Raw genomic sequence first — 19,601 nt, forward strand, 5'->3', positions numbered from 1 at the left:
GTGACCTTAGAGGAGTCCTTGTCTTTCATAATATCTTCTACCACAGGAAGCAAGGAAACCTTTTGGCCTGTTGGATCCTGATGGCTTTTCTGCTGTTAGGGGTTTTAGCTAGCACCTTCTCTGGGAAGTGGTCTATCTCTTGGACTGCAGGCATGAATACAGGAACTCTTAGCACACTACAGTTATGCTGCAATTACACAATAAATGTTTTGTGCCTTATTCCTGTTTAAGAAATACTACCTACCATCCATGAAAGGAAAAGTTAAGGCAGTGGCTGAATTACTTATAATTAGCATCAGGCATATGTTAGTATTAGTATAACCTAAATATGCAGTATGGGTGGTTTTCAACTCAAGCCTTTTCAGAGGTTTTATTTATGCTGTAATCACTCTGTCATGAGGTTAATTTTCCCATTTATATGAATTACTAAAAACTACAGGTCTCCAAGTGTATAATTCTTGTCATAAAATCATAGAATGGTTTGGGTTGGAAGGTACCCCAAAGGTCATCTAGTGCAACCTCCCTGAAGTCAGCAGGGACATCCTCCACTAGATCAGGTTGCTCAGAACCCTGCAAACTGAAACAATAACAGGATGTATTTCAGGTGAGACAGGTACAAGGTCTGACACCTAAGAAAAATCATCAGTGTGCACATGGAACTGAGACAAAACTGGTTATCAGTGGTTCTGTGGGTGGAGATCTCTAGTTGATGAAAATTTTGTATTCTTGGCAAAAAGGCAGACCTCATACAAAACTCGTTCTGAAGTGAGCTATGGAAGTAAATAGTGTAGAGCTTACAATGGCTCACATAATGCATTCAGGAATATGAAGAGGGTGGTGACCAGCTTGCCTAGAGTGGTTGTGGATGCCTCCTCCCTGGGATGTTCCAGGCCAGGCTGGATGACTTCCTGAGCAGCTGAGTCTAGTTGGGAGACATCCCTGCCCATAGTGCGGAGGTTGGAGCAGATAATCTCTGAGGTCCTTCTGACCTAAGCCATTCTGTGATTTTATAAACAGTCTGCACTCAAAATTCAAGAAGTTGTTGACCAGCTGAAGAGCATACAGAAGAAATAAAAAGGGAACCTAAAGGCATACTCTGAAACCACTATCTTAAAGGATTAAAACAAGGCTGAGTTATCTAATCTAGAGTTTAGAAAACTGAACACAAAATAAGGATCTACAGGTACCAAAGAATCTACACATACAGAAAGGAAAGATCAGATCCTCTGTGCCCACTGACCATGAGCAGTACTAGCAGGCTTCATATTGCAACATATGAGGTATAACTAAAAAAACCTTTCTAATAAATAATCAGTTCCAGTCATGAGGTAAACAAAGACAGCAATGCAATTGCTCTTATAACTATTAATTCTGCCTTGAAACAAATAGCTGGATTAGTCTACTTCTAGGAGTTCTTTCTAGTCCTGCTTTGCAATACTAGTCTGCTGCTACAACCTTCAGCTTCATCTCTTAGCTTTCATCTGTTAGCTTCATCTCTTCCCTTTACTGAAACTGTGAACTGGGGTAAGTTAAAAATTAGCAAAGAAATTAAATGCTTTTGACAGATCATGACTCCTGACAGAGAACATTTGCCATGTGCTAAATGTCAAGATTACTATTCATAGAACCTGCTCAAAATTAAAATAGTTGTTTGCATTATTCATAGAATCACAGAATTATAGAATGGCTTAGGTTCCAAGAGACCTCAGAGATCATCCACTATAACCTCCCCACCATGCACAGGGACACCTCTCAACTGCTCAAGGCTTCATCCAGCCTGGCTTGGAACATGCCCACCATCAGGATTTTGAGCTTGTGTGTGGCTTTGATAAAGATTAAACTTATAAACTATTTTAAACCTGGCTTTTTAATTAATAAAATAGTACATGCTTCCTGTTAATGTATGCCAGCACACATGTTAATGTAGGAACTTGGATGTAAAGTAATTGCTACTTCAGTAAGATCAGACAGGTAATTCAACAGCAAATTAACTTCCCTTGTAATTACATTTTTAAGCAAGTATCAATAGCTGTTCATAGTGTTTGCTCTCTTCTTAGAGAGTTTATTTAATGGTTTCTTTCAAAAAACACTCTCTTTAAGGGAGTACTCTTGGTTTATCCACAGGGTAGAAGACCTGCATAAAATCACAGAAAGGCTAAGGTTGGTAGGGACCTTTGAGATCATCCACTCCAACCTCCCTGCCATGGGAAGGGACACCTCTCAACTAGACTCAGTTGCTCAAGGCCTCATTCAGCCTGGCCTAGAACACCCCCAGGGAGAAGGCATTCACAACCTCCCTGGGCAACCTGTTTCAGAGTCTCACCACTCTTGTACTGAAGAACTTCTTCCTAAGATCCAGTCTAAATCTATTCTCGCTCAACTTCAAACCCCTTGTCCTATTGCTAGACACCCTTATGAAAAGACTCTCTGCAGGCTTCCTGTAGGATTCCTTCAGGTATTGGAAGGCAGCTCTAAGGTCCCCCCCTGGAGTCTTTTCTTCTCTAGGCTGAACCCCAGCTCCCTCAGCCTATCCTCACAGCAGAGGTGTTCCAGCCCTTGGAACATCTTTTTGGCCCTCCTCTGCACTCGCTTCAACAGCTCTGTGTCCTTCTTATGATGAGGACACCAGAACTGGATGCAGTATTCAAGGTTGGGTCTCACAAGAGCAGAGTAAAAAGCCAGAATCACCTCTTTTGACTGGCTGGCCACACTCCTCTTGATGCAGTTTTGCTGAAACACTACTTGAAATGGCAACATAAATAAAAATATTGTTTGCTGAATACATCAGTTTGTACTGGGAAACATTTTGCTATCTCAAAAATATTTTCAGGCTTTTAAAAATGTTTGGGAAAAAAAAAGTAACATAGTGAAGTCTTTACATTAAATGATGATACAACAGGAAAATCATACACAGAAGTTCCAGAAAAACACAAAAATTGTCAGATACTGTGTTAAGTTCTTCATAGTTCTTCATGAATTCCCTTGTTAAATAATCACTGTAGAATAGGTTCATACACGCTGAAGTCTGTAACTCACATGCTGCAATGGCTGTGACTCCAGACAGAACTCTCTCTCTTCTGTGCACATGAACTTCCCTGTATGCAGGTTTTTTCATTCACACATGCTTCAGCCTTCAGTAAGACTCAGAGAGAATTCCTTAGTAACCTAGCTTCTATTAGATCAAGCCACATACATGTAACTGTAACCTGTCAGACTTTCATTCAGCAAGGATAGAATTTTTCTGCCTAATTTACACATTCACCTGGTATTCACAACTTAACTGCACTGTCTTTTTCTCTTTCAAGTCATAAACAGCAGTTTTATGCCCTCTGCACATTTTTAGAAATCTATTACTAGCTGAACAGTGTTTTAATGATTCACTGCAGGACTTTCAAGTGGCTTCACAGGAACAGCAATACAACAGCATTTCCCCCTTATCAAATACAAGAAGTCCATGCATAGAGTCTTGCATCTGGGAAAGAACAACCCCATGGACCAGTATAGCTTGGTAGCAGATCTGTTTGGAGAGCAGCACTGGGGATCTGGGGGTCTTGATGGACAACATGATGACCATGAGTCAGCAAGGTGCCCTTGTGGCCAAGAAAGCCAATGGTATCCTGAGGTGGATTAGAAGGGGTGTGGTTAGCAGGTCAAAGGAGGTTCTCCTTTTCCTCTACTCTGCCCTGGTCAGGGCGCATCTTGAATATGGTGTCCAGTTCTGGGCCCCCCAGCTCAAGAAGGACCTCAGGGAACTGCTTCAAAGAGTCCACAAAGATGCTAAATGCAGTGGAACGTCTCCCTTATAAAGAAAGGCTGAGGTATCTAGGCATCTTTAGCTTGGAAGATACTAAGAGGTGATGTTCATGTTTATAAAGATGTGAGTGGCAAATGGCATGAGGACAGAGCCAGGCTCTTCTCAAGTGATGTCCAGTGATAGGACAAGGGGCAATGGGTGCAAGCTGGAGCACAGGAGGTTCCATGTGAACAAAAGGAAAAACTTTTTTACTGTGAGGGTGCTGGAGCACTGGAGCAGGCTGCCCAGAGAGGTTATGGAGTCTCCTTCACTGGAGACATTCAAAACTCCTGTGTGTTCTGCTCTAGGTCATCCTGCTCCGGCAGGGGGTTTGGACTGGCTGATCTTTCGAGGTCCCTTCCAGCCCCTAACATTCTGTGATTCTGTGTGAAAGTGCTTTTTAAATAAATTGGGATAAGACATACCCTGTCAGTTTTCCCTTCAGTCTGAATACTTGTGCGGCTACGTGCATCGTGGTCTTCTTCAAGGTCAGATATATCTTCCAGCTCCTCAGGTGTCTGGGAGAAAAAAATAATTAGAAATGGGTTAATCTCTTTTATGGTTAGTAACTTTGCTATTAATGTCAAGCATCTATTGTAATGTGTGACAAAACCAGTCCTGCTCTAGTAGTGCACAGGTTAATAAATGCTACCCAAATCAAATTTCTATGAGAGAACACTGTAAGAAATAAAGAACACAAAGCTGGTGTGCAGGCCAGCAGAAATATAATGCTAGCAGAAATATAATGCTGGTGGTGAAAAATCCACCTAGGCTTCCTCAATAAAACAAGTAAGAAATCATTTATTGGGGCAAAGATGAGCATAATGCCACAGGGAAAAGGAACGCTCTCTTTTCAGGCAAAGACTAACAGTGTGATGAAGTCTCTCAGCTTTATTCCTGTTAGATATAATAAGAATTCCATGGTAGCCAAAACCTGTTATCATGCATAAGTTGTTTTAAAACCTCCAGTGTGCAAGGAAAATCAGCACACTGCCAAAAGCAAATTGTCCCAAACTTGCTCTAATTGAAACACTTACAGACATTAGAGGACCACTAACAGAAAAGGTGTTATAAGAGAGGAACTGAAGCTTCTCAGGATGACACTGACAAGGGACCTTAGGCAGGTAACAGCCTTGATTCAGTGAGAAGCTTAAAGAAAAAAGAAATCACTTTCTTTTTAAAGCTGCACAACACTTGCTCACTACACACATAAATACACTGCAATTCTTAGTTTTTCCTCAACATTAGTTACCACATTTTACCCGCAGTGGTCAGGGTGCTGGATTCACAGTAGCAGGACACCATGGTAGCAGGGCACCATTTCTTCCTGGGTGAACACACTGTTGGAAATGTCTGACAAGCTCAGCTTTGCAATACGAGGTTTTAGTTATTTTATAAAGCATGGAATACAAGAGGCTGTATTCTGGGGCAGAATGGTTAATGATTTTGAGACAGCCACATTATTAGTAAGGTCATGTCAGTAAGAGTATTGTCTTACTGACAAGTACCAGCACCACCCACAAGAAATCCTGTATATTTACCCCAAAAGAGATTACTCTAGAAATCAGTGAATTTTACAGAATTGTATTGATACTGCTTTTCTGTAAAGCCAACTACATAAATATTCCCATCCTAAATATAGAAACCTTAGAGAGCAAACAGGCCAGAAAACTTGCACTAGTTGAAGACATTTCTAAATGACAGTCTCAGGTAAGCTTTTCCTAGCTAAACCCACCTATTTGTTAATCAGATACAGAAGTTTTAAAACTGCAAGTTGTAGAACAGAGATCTCTTTCCAGCTGCACTAGCATAGGGATTCTCACTCTTTACTCATATGCAGTATATTGAGTCAGAGCCTAAAAGCTGAACATAATGCATCTGAACATACAGCAGTGGGTTTGAATTCTCCACTCACTTGGAATGCTGCTTAAGGAAGTGCAGATGCATTCTCAAATTGGGCAGCCCTGGCTTGTAACAGAAAATGGGGGAACTACAAGAAGTTTTGCACAAGAATAGCAGCCTGAGGGATGGATTAAGAGGAATGGGAGGAATATGAAGTGTTGTTTGAATATTTAGGGCTCTGACATAAACTGCACTTCACCTCTGATAAAAAATGGTGTATGTAGGCAGTGACAGGATGAACACAAGACATAAATGACAGACAATTATTAAGACATACAAAATGTGGAATTTCCAGTAAGTGTACGAAAGAATGTTGAGGCAAAATGAAGTTCTATAGAAGACTCTGGCCAGCAAACACATGTAAACTCCTGCATGAAGTACAGTGGTAAAAAAGAGTTGGGACAGAAAGCACAGAAAAAAATATAAAACAGTTTCTAGCAGTCACAGAAGTAGAACTCTTGAACAGAGTGCCCCAGTGGTGCTGGAGCAGGTGAGAAATCAATTACCAGGTGAAGCCTGAGCAGAGTTATATAATAGCTGGCTGCAAGAGCAACGGCATGAGATGAGACAGGATGCCTGCCCCAGCCTCCTGGGCCAGGATTTTGTGAAAAGCCTTTGTTGACAACAACAAAAATGCATTCAGCTATGTCCTTACACATTTAAGACTACAATGACACTGCTGCTGCTGACATGTTGCACAAGCAGTGTGCACTCCTTCCCACATTTCAGTGCTTGCAATAAATCTGCATTCTTGATGGATTTGCTACTAAAGACTTAAGCTGAGCATCTGAAATCATACTCACAGTCAACTCTAGTATTGATGAATTCTATGCTTTCCTGGTATTCCACCTGAAGGTGCAACAGCAAGTCATTACTATTGCAAAAGAGGGATTTAAGGCTATGAAATGCCTTTTCAGTTATGAAATGAGAAACACTCCCAAGTGACAAACCTTTTAGTTTGCTTGATTTTTCAAGAGAGTAATTAATAAAACCATGGTCTGGCCTTAGTCTTTAAATTTCTGCCAGTCTTTTAAAGTGGTTGCAGTTGTGCTCTCTGGCTTATCTGAATTTGAATATAACCTTTGTAGACTACCGTGTGCGACAAGGTTTCGCAGCATTTTCTCTGACAAAGTTTCTATTTAACTCTGCTCAAAAGTGATTACCCAAACAACTAATTTTGTACAATCATTCATTTTTAAAGGTCACATACACAATCATGAAACCATCAATCCTGCAAATAAAGGGTCTCATCTCTTAAAAAATAATGCTGAGTCTAAAATCTCCAGATATGCAATGTAAATGGACAAAGAGGCATCACCATGTGAAGGAAGGAAGCTCTCTCTTTATTTAACACTCAATTAAATGCCGACCTTTAAACTGTCATTACATGCTCTTATGGTTTATCTTGCTTTCCACATCCCCTATCAGTCATTCTTTTTCCAAATGAATACTAAATGCAGTGCAGAGTAACACCTCAACAGGACCTGCACTGATGAGTGATGTCTTTATTGTACCACTGCAAATACAGTTATTTGTGGTATGTAAATACCAGGGAAGCAACAGAAATGCTTCTAGGAGGATCAGAATTTGTCTATTATGTTCTTCACTGAGAATGAAATGGGTTTAAAGAGATGATCTGTTCTACTCTGGACACAAATGCCTGTATTTTGCAAATTTCATTGTGTCAAGCAGCATGTCATTCAGTGTAACAGACTATGGTAAATGTACCACAAATAGGCCCTTTGCAAATATTTAGCTGGTGTCTGATATTTTTGAGTACTAGTCACAATACCACTGTGATCCCACACTTAATTCTGCCAGATGTCAGGTTGCCAGGGGTTTGATGTAGTCAAGGAAGTACAAGAAATTGCAAGTGTTACTTATTTGTTTCTGACTAATTTAGTAAGAACCTCACACAATTGTTGCTATCTATTCACTGAAAGCACTTTTCAAGTTTTTCCTAAGTGAAATTATTTTCAGTGTTACTTTGAAAACAATAAAACTCCACATCCTAAAGGACAAATTAAAATCCTCTGTTCATAATCTGTTAATATTGTGACATCTCAATGCCATGGCATTGCTCTATTTATCATTTAAATTATCATATGTCTAATCCTGAAATCTAGTCTTGGTGTTTCCCTTAAAGTGACATCTTTTGCATACCACATTATTTGGGATACTATGAGTATAAAGAGAACAAATGTGATTAAAACTCTGTCTTTGATAGCAGTAGCGTCACCAACTCCAGCAAGAAATTTGTGTCCCAGGTTACATCCATCTCCCAGGTGGACAAAAGAAGCCTGATTCAGGTGGGCAGAGAGAGAGATTTGGTTTTCCCCCCTCCCAGGAGGAGGGGTCTGCTGGGTCAAAGGTCTATTCCACTCTCCCTTCCTGTCCCCCCTCCTAAAGCCTTCTCTTCTCTAGGCTGAACAACCCCACTTCCCTCAGCTTGTTCTCATAGCAGAGGTGTTTCAGCCCTTGGATTGTCTTTGTGACCCTCCTCTGGACTTGCCCTAACAGCTGTGTGTCCTTCTTATTATGGGGACACCAGAACTGGATGCAGTATTCAAGGTGGGGTCTTCCCAGAGCAGAATCAACTCTCTTGACCTCTTGGCCACAATCCTCTCAATGCAGCCTAGGATACAATTTGCCTTCGAGGCAGCATGATAGCAGTGCCGACTCACGTTGAGCTTCTCATCAATCAATCCACCCAATTCTCTTAAACTTTGGTGAAAACCTGACACTCAAATAAATGTTGAGAATAAGTGATGACCTTTAACACTGAAAGACAAAAAAATTTCAATATCAGAAATATTATGTTAAGCTTTTAAAAATAATAAATGTCATGAATTCACAGTATGGGGCAAAAGTTAGCTTGACTGCCGGATGCTGGAAGGCTTTGTTTGCTCATTTAACAATAGTGCAACTTGTAACATCCTGCTTCAGGCAATTAAGGAAAAAAAAAGATTCATCACCATTAGAATCAGCTAGACAGATCAATAGCCTGACTCCATATGACAATTCCTCTGTTTTCAGTTCTCACTGAGCATACATTAGGGTAATAGTCTTCTCAATAAATGGCCCAGGAAATAGGAAGGATGTGAGCAGAGGGGTGTAATTGAAAGTTTTAAGTGAAATTTCAGAGAACTGCATCCTGAAAATCCTTTTCAAGTAAAAACTGTGAAGTTGCTACAGCTGATTAAATAGGCACATAGAGTTTTAGCACCAATTCTCTACCCTAAGTTACACCTCTTTTGCTGGAAATCCGTATTTCAGCCCTATTTTCATTCCCTTCCTTCAAGAAGTTTTGTTGTACATCTCAAAGCACTAGTGGTACTTTGTAGGTATGTAGCTCTTACAGAATGCCTCCAACGATTTAAAGAGAGTTTGCATCCTGAAAATGCTGACCTAGTTATGCTGTGTAAAAGCCCTGGATGTACATTTAAATGTAGAAAGTTGGGGGGGAACTTGAAAGTTTCCTGAAAATCACAAGTAGTAGTGGTATGGAACCATAAGGGTTGAAGGGTACAAGGAAGGTAAGATTTACAGGCAAGGGGCAATGGGTGCAAGCTGGAGCACAGGAGGTTCCACATGAACAGAAGGAAAAACTTTTTCACTGTGAGGGTGACAGACCACTAGAGCAGGCTGGCCAGAGAGGTTGTGGAGTCTCCTCTGGAGACTTTCAAAACTCACCTGGATGCATTCCTGTGTGTTCTGCCCTGTAGGAATGGACTGACTGGAATCTTACGTAATTCACCATGGATGAATGTGAAGTCTGACAGTTGGGAAGGGAGAACCCCTTGCTACAAACAAAGTAAACTGAGGCTGCCTGGCTTGGGAGCAGATCAGCTTAAAAGAACCTGAGTTATCTCAGACCACAGCAAGCTGGGCATGAGCCAACAGTCTGCCCTGGCAGCAAGAAATGCCAACAGCATCCTTGACTTTATGAATCACAGCAGAGTGAGCAGATTGAGGGAAGCAACTATCTGCCTTTACCTGTCTTAGTACCCAGGATGCTGCACCTAGTTTCAGCCCACACACAATACAAAGAAGACACTTGATGAACTGCATCATTGTCAGCAGAAGACCATCCAGAAAGCTGGTGGCTGGAACACTTGTGTTACAAGGAGGCACTGAGGGAAATGGACTCCTGCCTAGAGAAGAGGTAGCTTCAAGTCACCTAACAGCAGCCCTCCAAACCCTATGAGGAGATTGTTAAGAAAATAGTTAAACTCCACCCAGACATGCATGGTGGGAGGATGAAAGGTAACAGAACAGAGACTCAGCCTGGCCATAAGGAAAACCTTTTCCCCGTGAGGACAACCCAGCCTTGTAGCAGGCTACCCAGACTGGCTCTGCAGTGTCCATTCTGAGAGGTTTTTGAGGCACAGCTGGTTAACACCCTGTGAATGGGACTAAGGAGTCCCTTGGAAAGCAGAAACACCTCCAAAGGAGAGAGGCTAATTTACACTGTTCTGCTTATCTAGATCCAGTCACAGGTTCCAGGTATTTTCAACAGAAGTCTCTGTATCCTTTCTGGGTTTTTATTTTATCCTTTTTTGTGTTTGGTGCTTTTTCTCATATTTAGTTTGTATTTTAATATCACCTAGTGGTGTCCTTTTCACAATGCTTCTTCCTTGTGATAGGGAGTACTGCAGTATGGTAAGATAAATTCACTTCAGTGACCATGAGATTTTAAATTATGCTGTGATACATCCTGTCTTCCTGCAGAAACTTTCTCCATTTTTTTGTGGTGAAGGAGAATATCTACCAAAGCCTCCTTCCCAAAACAAAGCAATTGTTTCCAGGTAGACTGTCCTATGAAATGCAGGTAAGAAAACCAAAGAAAGGTTAAAAGGTGCATGACTGTTTTTAAAAAGACATTCTGACACTCAGAAAAGGCAGGAAACAAACCAGACAATTCAGAATTCCATAAGAAATGTAGACTTATCAGATGAATAAAGCCTGAGCAACAGCATCTCCTGCTTCAAAGATTTTTGTTAAATGAATCCTGCTAAATGACCATACTTAAAAAAAATAAAAATCCCATGGCTAGCAAAAGATTACCAACTCCACCTGGAGCAGATGAACTTACTACCTACAACCTCAAGATTTCCTCAAGTCTCTATCAACCCTCTTTACTGTCTGGCCTACAAGTTAAATACATCTTCTTTGTAAAAAGTATAGAGAGTAAGCCTGTCAATCACAAACTTGTGTATGACTGTGAAAACACACAGTCTAATGCACAGCCCACTTCTGAAAGCACAGGTACCACTACTCTTACCCTTCCCACACGTTCCCACCTATGACTTGTTGACATCTAAACTTCTCTGTTGCAGCAGATACTGCTCCCAGGCACTAAGACAAGTGAAAGCAGAACCACTCTAGCCATGAATACTTTATCCACTATGCTCCCTCCTGCTTTTAATTATCAAGACACGTCTGATGCCCAGAATATGCACCCACCCACGTTTAGTCACCCAGTAACCAATAACTGTTCAAATGAGTGATCACTGCCTGCTGGTGTGGAACTAAATAACCCATTAAGCACATCATTGTGCAAAGCAGCTGTCATGTCACAAATTGCTAATCTGATTCTGCTTTAAGAGGCTAATAGCCTTTATTACTAAGCAGGCTCCCCAGCTGAAGTGAAATTAAACACCATTACTCCTCCATTCTTAAGAGTGTTCTTAAGAACACTCAGTTCTTGTTTCTGAAAAAAGTATTACATAACTTTCTTACAATTCTTATAGATGCTGAAGAGAGTAATACAGCAGTTTTTAGTTATGTGTACCCTGTTCTTACTGATGCATTTAACAGTCCATGGAAAAGTCTTGGGCTTGTATCTGAGATGGTTTCTTTAATTTGGGAAAGTTTCATGGCAAAATTATGGGAAAAAAGGCAGCAACGAATCATAGAATGAATCACAGAATAGCTTAGGTTGTGAGATCGTCTACTCCAACCTCCCAGGACACCTCTCAGCTAGACTTGGCTGCTTGAACCAACCTGGCCTTGAACACCCTCAGGGAGGAGGCATCCACAGCCTCCCTGGGCAGCCTTTTCCACCGTTTCACCACCTTTGTACTACTCTCCCTCAGCTTCAAACCATTCTCTGTTGTCCTGTTACTAGACACCCTTACAAAAACTCCCTCTGTCACCTTCCTGTAGGATTCCTTCAGGTATTGCAAGGCAGCTCTAAGGTCCCTCTCCTTCAGGAAAACAGAGCTTTCCAGAACGGTTTGGTAGCTCTCGTTTAGCAGCTCACTGGAGACTTAAGCACAAGACAGTATTTTTTTCTGGAACATTAAAATCTTTGCTGAAGGGTTTTTTTTCTTACAGCAAGTAGAAGTGGTGTGTATTCCTTCCTTACCATTTGGTGCTTACTGTCTAACATAAATTAAATTCATGGAGAAATGGAATTATTAATCCAATTTTGTTAAAAAGGAAGGACTGAATTTCTGGAACTAAAACTGTGAGGCACAGCAAAAGTGTCACAAATCACAGGTACTCTAGATGTGCATTATGACACATGGTTCACTGGAGAGTGAGAAACACAAGCCAGGAAATGGAGCCTGCAGTTTCCTAGTAGTGTTAATAGGTTCTGATTCTGATCAGGCTATGGTTCTGATTCTGAAATCATCCCTGCCAATGGTAGTGCCAGTTCTGTCTCAAAGTACTTCACTAGAATCAACTTCCAAGAGAAGCAGTAGATTCCCCTACATTGGACAGTTTTAAGACTCAGCTTGACAAGGCACTGGGCAGCTCATTTAAACTAGACTATCACCTAGAAAGGTTGGACAAGATGATCCTTGGTGTCCCTTACAGCCTGTCATTCTGTGATTCTGTGATTGTTAAATTTGGACACAGATCCCTTCTACTGATCATAATCATCTGTATTTGAAATGTCTCAATTGTCTTGATTTTTACTGGGGCATCATTTAACTGGTAGGATGGACAGTTTTTAGCATGATGCAGAATAGTAATGAGGTATGTTACAAGTGCATTCAATATGAAATTGGACTTCAGAAATGTAATAATAAATATGTGTTAGATTTTGATCTCAGTTTTGCTGGCACAAGAATGAAGCAACAGTGCTATGGTCTGTATCACTCTGTGCTTTAACACTGGTGTAATAGTGGAAGATTTAATCCTTTGTCATGCATGTGCTTGCTTGATGCAGCAGTGTGACAGTGAAATAGGTTTGGGGTAAAATTAGTTATTTAACCTGAAATAGTCCTTTTGATTTACATTTTTCTGATTTCTTTCTATTCCATAGGTATGATTGAGCTCAGATTTTGCTGTCAATCATACTTTTCTGGGGTTTTTTGGTTTGTTTTGTAAATGTTGCTTGTAGAGAGTGTCTGCTTCCAGTAGTGGTACTCTAGTTATTGTGTAGAATAGCTGCCAACTAATTAGTTGGGGGAAAGATACATTTGACTTAAAACACCTTGAAAGTAAATTGAATTCTCAATTTAATATATTTTTATTTTCTGGCAGAGCACTCCTCTGGACAGTGGGCCATTGTGAAGAGAGACATGTGGAAGTTATGGGCCGTAAGCTTCTGCTTATGGAAATAAGCATGGATGTTAAAATCAGTAGACTGTGGCAAGTATGACAGAGAAACAGGAGTTGGTCAATAAAATATTAAAAAGGGGAAATAGGTTAAGTTAATTCCACCACTGTGAGCAACAGACCTCATTTACCCATCTCAGCCTGTGTTGGGTCTTACTGTGGTCCCATGGTATGGCACAGCTCATTGAGCATTCATGACTGGTTATTTCCTGTCTTTTAACTTTCTGAAGTTGGCTTTTACCCTTTTCCACTCCACATTTGGGTCAGATTTCTTACTTATGACATTTACTTTTAAATACTAAATTTTAACATCTGTTGATACTGGCACTTCTCTGTTTCTTATTTTGCCTTTGTTATTGTAATGCTACAGTAAAAAAAAAAGTGACTGTTCTAAAAGCAAGCATTTAAAAGCTAGCAAACAGCACTGTTGAGCTTCTCTGCACACTTAATGCACTATATCTGAATCATGTGTCATTATATGATCCCAAGGGTATATCTAGCAAGCAGAGGTAATTTTTTTGTGGTAGCTCAGTAATTACCAATAAGAAATCTTCTTGCACTGCATTCAGTAAGTACACCGTAACAGCCGTACTGCTTGCATATGTATAAAAGCCAATATGTTAGTAGTTCTTTAAAAGAATACAAAAGTTTAAGTCAAATAAATGAGTATATTATGGTGGGGGGTTTTTTTTATTTAGGGTAAGAGAAAATTTTAGAGTTTGGATGACTGAACTGGTTCTGCATTGTTTACTGGGTGTCTGACCAACACAAATTAAAGCAGATGAATTTGTATAAGTAAACTGGAGTAACATTAATGTGATCACTGCATGAAAAAGTGATTTTCCTGTATGAATCAAGAATCTATGACTAGCTAACGTGCAATATCTACTCAATTGTGTAAGTCTGATTTTTACATTACATTGCATATGTGGGGATGAAAGGAGCATTTCTTTTCCCAACTATTTCTTTTATATGCAAAATGAACTGAGGATCTAAAATCAGGAATCTCCCTGTAACAATGGAGTTAATGGCTGGAGCACCGAAGCAGAGGTAGCAGTCAAAAGGATATACAACAAACCAAAAACTTACAACTTGTTAGTCTGGAAGTGCAGCGATGTAGAAGGACAAAAGCCAGGTAGTTTCTCTTATCTTTTGTTCAGGGGAAAAAAAAAAAAAAAAGGACAAAAAGGACTGACATTCTTCAACTACCCTGCTGACTCCAACTCCATGCTTTAAGCAAAAGCTACCTAAAGATCTGGGAGGAGGACGAGGGCCACCCCTTGAGTGTAAAAATGATGTATCTCTGTGCTTTGTCTGAGATTAAAAAGGAGAGCATCTGCTGCTGCTTCTTCTGTCTCGCTCCCTGAGATGTGAACACACCATCTGTTGTTAAAATCAATAAAATAATCTGGTTTTCTGCTAACAAAGTTTTATCTTCTCTTGTGTAGGAAAACCTCACCTCTTAAGAATGCGGACCTGTTATTGCAATCGTGGCACTAAACAAGAGATTTCTTTGGGCAACAACTTGCCCATGTGTTCCACAAAACAGGACGAAAACAAGAGTGGGCTACACTGTAAAGCTTTTTGCTTTACAAAGCAACAAAACCAGCAACACTGTTATACAGAGAACCAGAACAGTGATCTGATTTGTTGAAGATATTCAAGGCCTTAAACTAATGAAATTGGCAGAAAATCAGAGCTTTGATAGTGTGTTATATGATTGACAAACATGAAATAAAAGCAGAATTATGTTCGTAGATGTTTGGCAGAAAACACAAACCAGCTTTATTTATTTGGGAACACAAACTGAGCTGGTACAAAATGGAGATAAGCATTTAAAAAGTTGTTATAATGTTGAATTGAGAAGTGTGCAGACTGTGCCCCAAAACTGATTCAGTACAGAGCTGTTGGAGCTGCAAGGTCAAGCCAAAATAACAATGACTGAGTTTATGATGGTAATGCAGGTACAAAGAGAAATAAGTATTTCATAGAATCATAGAACAGGTTAGCTTGGAAGGGACCTCAGAGATCATCTACTCCGATCTCCCTGCCATGGGCAGGGACACCTCTCAACTAGACTCGGCTGCTCAAGGCTTCATCCAACCTGGCATTGAACGCCCCCAGGAAGGAGACATCCACAGCCTCCCTGGGCAACCTATTCCAGAGTCTCACCACCCTTGTACTGAAAAACTTCTTCCTAAGATCCAGCCTAAACCTACTCTCCCTCAGTTTCAAACCATCCCCCCTAGTCCTATTGCTGGACACCCTTCTGAAAAGTCCCTCCTCAGCCTTCCTGTATGTCCTGGAAGGCAGTTCTAACATCACCCAGAAGCCTTCTCTTCTCTTCTCCAGGCTGAACAAGCCCAGCCTTCTCAGCATATCCTCATAGCACAGGCATGAGTTCTACAACATGCGATCACTTCCAAGGTGTACCACAGGGTAAAGAACACAGACATTTTTGGAAAGCATGCATGTAGATGAATTAAGATGTGAAATGCAGCCTATGTGGAATAATGCTTTGAGTTAAGTTTTCCCCATCATGGTACCCCAAGGTTAGTGATTCTGACTCAAGATGTTAAAAACCAAGTAATAAGGCAGGGACAAATAGTTGGCAGGAGCTTTAACTCGCAATTTTGTATCTTTCATCACGGAACCAAACAGCTTCATCTTACCTCTTACTTGGTTTCAGCAGCACAGACACAACATTCCCCATCAACACTGTGTGACTTGAAATAACAATGTGAAAAAGGAACCAGCACCCAACTACTCTTAACAAACAACAGGCACTTCCTGTAGTCTCCTTTTGAAAGGAAATCAGATGTTACTTCCTTTTCCAGTCACACTGCATTTAGTTATATCCATCTTTGGTTGACATGACTGGCAGAATAAGCAAGGAAGGCCCTGTTCCAAGAAGGCAGGGCATGGAAACATCTGCTTGGGAACAACAGGTATAGAGCATATTTTTTCCTGAATAAGAAGAAAATCCTCTCCTGGTTAAAGAAAGATGACAAAATAACAAGTACTAACTATGTTGATAGCAGAAGCCTAGCACATAAGGGAGCAGAAGTGAACATGCACAAGAAAATTCCTGCTTTCTGCCAAGGAAGTTGACAAAGAGTATAGAGAAGGTAAGGCCAGCTCTGATCTCCATAAGTAAGAAACTACAAGAAAGCAATGAGAGGTGCAGGTCCAACTGGCTTACTAACTACGACTGCAGAAGCTCTTCCTCTTGTGCAACTGGAGTAGGATAGAAAAATTAAGGCAAAGGGATTTAACAAACTCCCCCGTATCTATTCATAACGAGTTACCTACCGACCAACAACAGTGAAGTTTACCAAGACTGTAAGAATTGCTCTTTGTCTTTCCTCCTCATGAGGTCTTAGGGGTCTCTTGGAAAAACAAACAATTACAATATTAAAGTAACAGTCTTTTTTCTCAAATGCTTCCCTGCTTTGTTTTCTCTTAGCTTTTAAGTAAGGGGTTCAAGTTGTGTGCTATTGCCTGTGTCTGACAGGATCTAACTCATTCCTATTGTGAAAGTAAAAATAGGTAAAAAGCTCTGCATGTGTAGGATAATTTTGCCAGTATTTATTTATTTTAAACTAGATGCTTACTAACTGGCTAAATGAGAAAGGTTTTTATCACTTACTACCTTCTTTTCTGAGAAGTCCATGTTCTGAAAATTCCTGTAACTCTGCTGGATATAAGAGATCAAAGTCTGCAATGGTAGCTCTTATTAAGAGAAATCAAGTGTACTAAAGAGCTAACAAGTTCTGTTAGTGATGAAGTGATACAAATTGCAACCCACAAAGGAGACACAACAAAAGGAGGGAAAGGGAAACAATATCAAGCATATTCTGAGATAACCAAAACATTTTAAAGAGCATCATGCTGTAGACAGTGTAGTTTGCTTTTGAAAAGGAAATTAAAATCTGCACTAAAAGATTATGAGCTATAGAAATAGGAAGATAAGAAATGGAATGGGGATGTAGTGAGGATCTAGTTGGAACAGAACTATCTAAATATGACAGAAAACCAAAATTAATGCTTTGCTTCAGAAAACTCCTTCAGGAAGGAGTTTTCAGAAATAAATCCAAATGATGCACTGAATCAGAAAAGTCCTACAATCTCAATAAACACCGCTCATAACATTAGGGAACAGGCTCCTCACTTGCTGCTTCCATGGACACAGAAAATAAAAAGCATTTGGAATAGACTAGAAGAACATTTTGCCATCTCCTTGTGCTCAGGAAAACTTGTACCAATTCACTTCCTTTAGAATGAAAACATAATTCTATGAAACTCTGATGTGGTGAATTCTTTCCCACTGCTCCTGGTGTACTTCTGCTAGGATGACTTTATTACTGGTTCAGGTATCAGTAGTTATTATTCATTTCAAGTAATCTTTGCTTTCCACTCTGTTTAATATCCTAACAGGATATTATTAGCTGTTACTTCAGTCCAGCTGTCTTCATATTCTTCAAGAAACTCCACTTTCATATACTGGCTCCCTGGTTTTTTAAAAGAAGTTCTAGCATCTATTTCAACATTATACCACAATTAATATAGTCCCAAAACCTGCCAGCTGTTTCCTTTGACATTTCCATGCATTTCATGTGCCATAAATCTTGTCTTTAAATCTCTCCTGTAGATAGTAACACCAATATTCTGATTGAAACATTATCCAGATAACGCCCCAAGGATTATGTGCAATATCAACCTCCCAAAGTCTCTACAATTTAACAAGAATGAGATGATTCAAGAAATGACTGAGGAATGTGGACACTGATAAGCACATGCAGCTTATGCCCTGGATCAAATATCTGATTATTTCAAATCAACAGCTGCCACTGGATAAATTAATCCTTGTGAGTGAAACAATGAAAACCATCTTAAGAGAAGTGTCACGCAGTTCCAGAGGCACTTCTATTACAGCTCATCAGCGCAGCACACCTTCCACTCAGGTTATTCACATTATACTGGCAGGACTGGAATGAATGTTTTCTGTACCTATGATTAAGTTTGGACATTGAAAAGCATATCTGAGAGCTGTCATTAACAACAGCATTTGGGAGCATTTTCCAGTTAGGAACTCTATCTTTAAAAATATTCTCTTTGTGTAATTACATGCTTGAAATGCTTCCTGAGGAACTGATCTAGAGTTTCTGCTTTTACTTTGATGTTGAAAAATTGCCCCCTGTGAATCAATGTCCTTGTTAATGTTCACTTCTCAATTATATTTTGATCAACAGTTTCTTTCCCTGATTCAGCCTCGCAACCCCCTGCGATCAGCAACGCCTCCTTCTTTGCATTATATCACTAAGCCCCTGTAAGTCGGCTGCAGAGCACTTATTTCCTCACCCTGGCTGCTGCAGTACTAGCATACATCTGAATAAACATCAGATTTACTAAAGCATCTTACAGGCACCCTCAAACAATGCAAATATATCCTTACTCAAAAAAAAAATAATGCCAGAGTTTGCTCGGCACTGTCTCTGTGCTGACAGTGTCGGCAAGGGGTGCTGGAGCAGCTGTTTCACCAAACCTTAAACCCTCTCTCATGACAGTAGTTGAGTAATGGTGTTCATTAAGCAGAAAGCTGTATATGTCCTCTTTGATGAATTCATTTTTTTCATTTTTTTTCTGATCTCCTGAGCTTTTGTCAGGACTCTGCAATTGCTGGGCTGTTGAATACATCCAAGTACAGCTGAACACACTTCAAGCCACTCTGACTGCCAAGTCTCTCCTCTGCTTAGGAAAGCTTTCAGTACAGGTGGAGGCAGACTCTTAGTCCACGGGTCATAACTTCTGCAGGTCAGAGAAGGAGAATGATCTGGTCTTTACTACCCACAGCTTCAGGCACAGCCACCAAGGTCATTTCTGATACTTTCTTTTTGACTTACCGTGTCAAATTGAACTTGCAAAGCAGAAGTGGAAGATAGCACTGATAGAAATCATCGTATTAATACTGTCCATTTAGGTGTTGTGTAACGACTGTCTATATGCATCACAGAGGACCCTAAGAAGATACACTGTAGAGTCTCCTGCAGAGCAGTGTCTGCACTTTCATAAAGACTGAAGTGTTGTGAAACTCCTCAGTGCATTTCCCCCAAATGGAAAACTCCATAAATTAATAAGTCAGTCATGATCATATGGAATTCAAGCCTAAGAAGACTGGACATATAGATGCCTCAGACTTCACTGGGGAAAAGAGAGAAACAACTTCATTACCTTAAAAACCCCAAATTATCACTGAGGGAAGGTGGGATGAGCATCAAATGAAACTCAACTGATTACTCCAGTCTGAACAGGACTGGGACCCACCCAGCAGCAT

At 40.3% G+C, this 19,601-nt stretch overlaps 1 protein-coding gene across 2 annotated transcripts in view; it reads right to left on the minus strand.

Moving 5' to 3' along the window:
• CTNNA3 (catenin alpha 3) overlaps positions 1 to 19,601 on the minus strand; it is a 307,748-nt gene that overhangs the window by 27,169 nt on the left and 260,978 nt on the right. For both annotated transcript variants that reach the window (XM_054174672.1, XM_009907134.2), the window contains exon 14: positions 4,219 to 4,311. In XM_054174672.1, coding sequence (XP_054030647.1) covers positions 4,219 to 4,311 — 93 coding nt within the window. The remainder of the gene's footprint in view (positions 1 to 4,218; positions 4,312 to 19,601) is intronic.

This window comes from Dryobates pubescens, chromosome 30 (assembly GCF_014839835.1).
Source record: "Dryobates pubescens isolate bDryPub1 chromosome 30, bDryPub1.pri, whole genome shotgun sequence".
NCBI lineage: Eukaryota > Metazoa > Chordata > Aves > Piciformes > Picidae > Dryobates > Dryobates pubescens.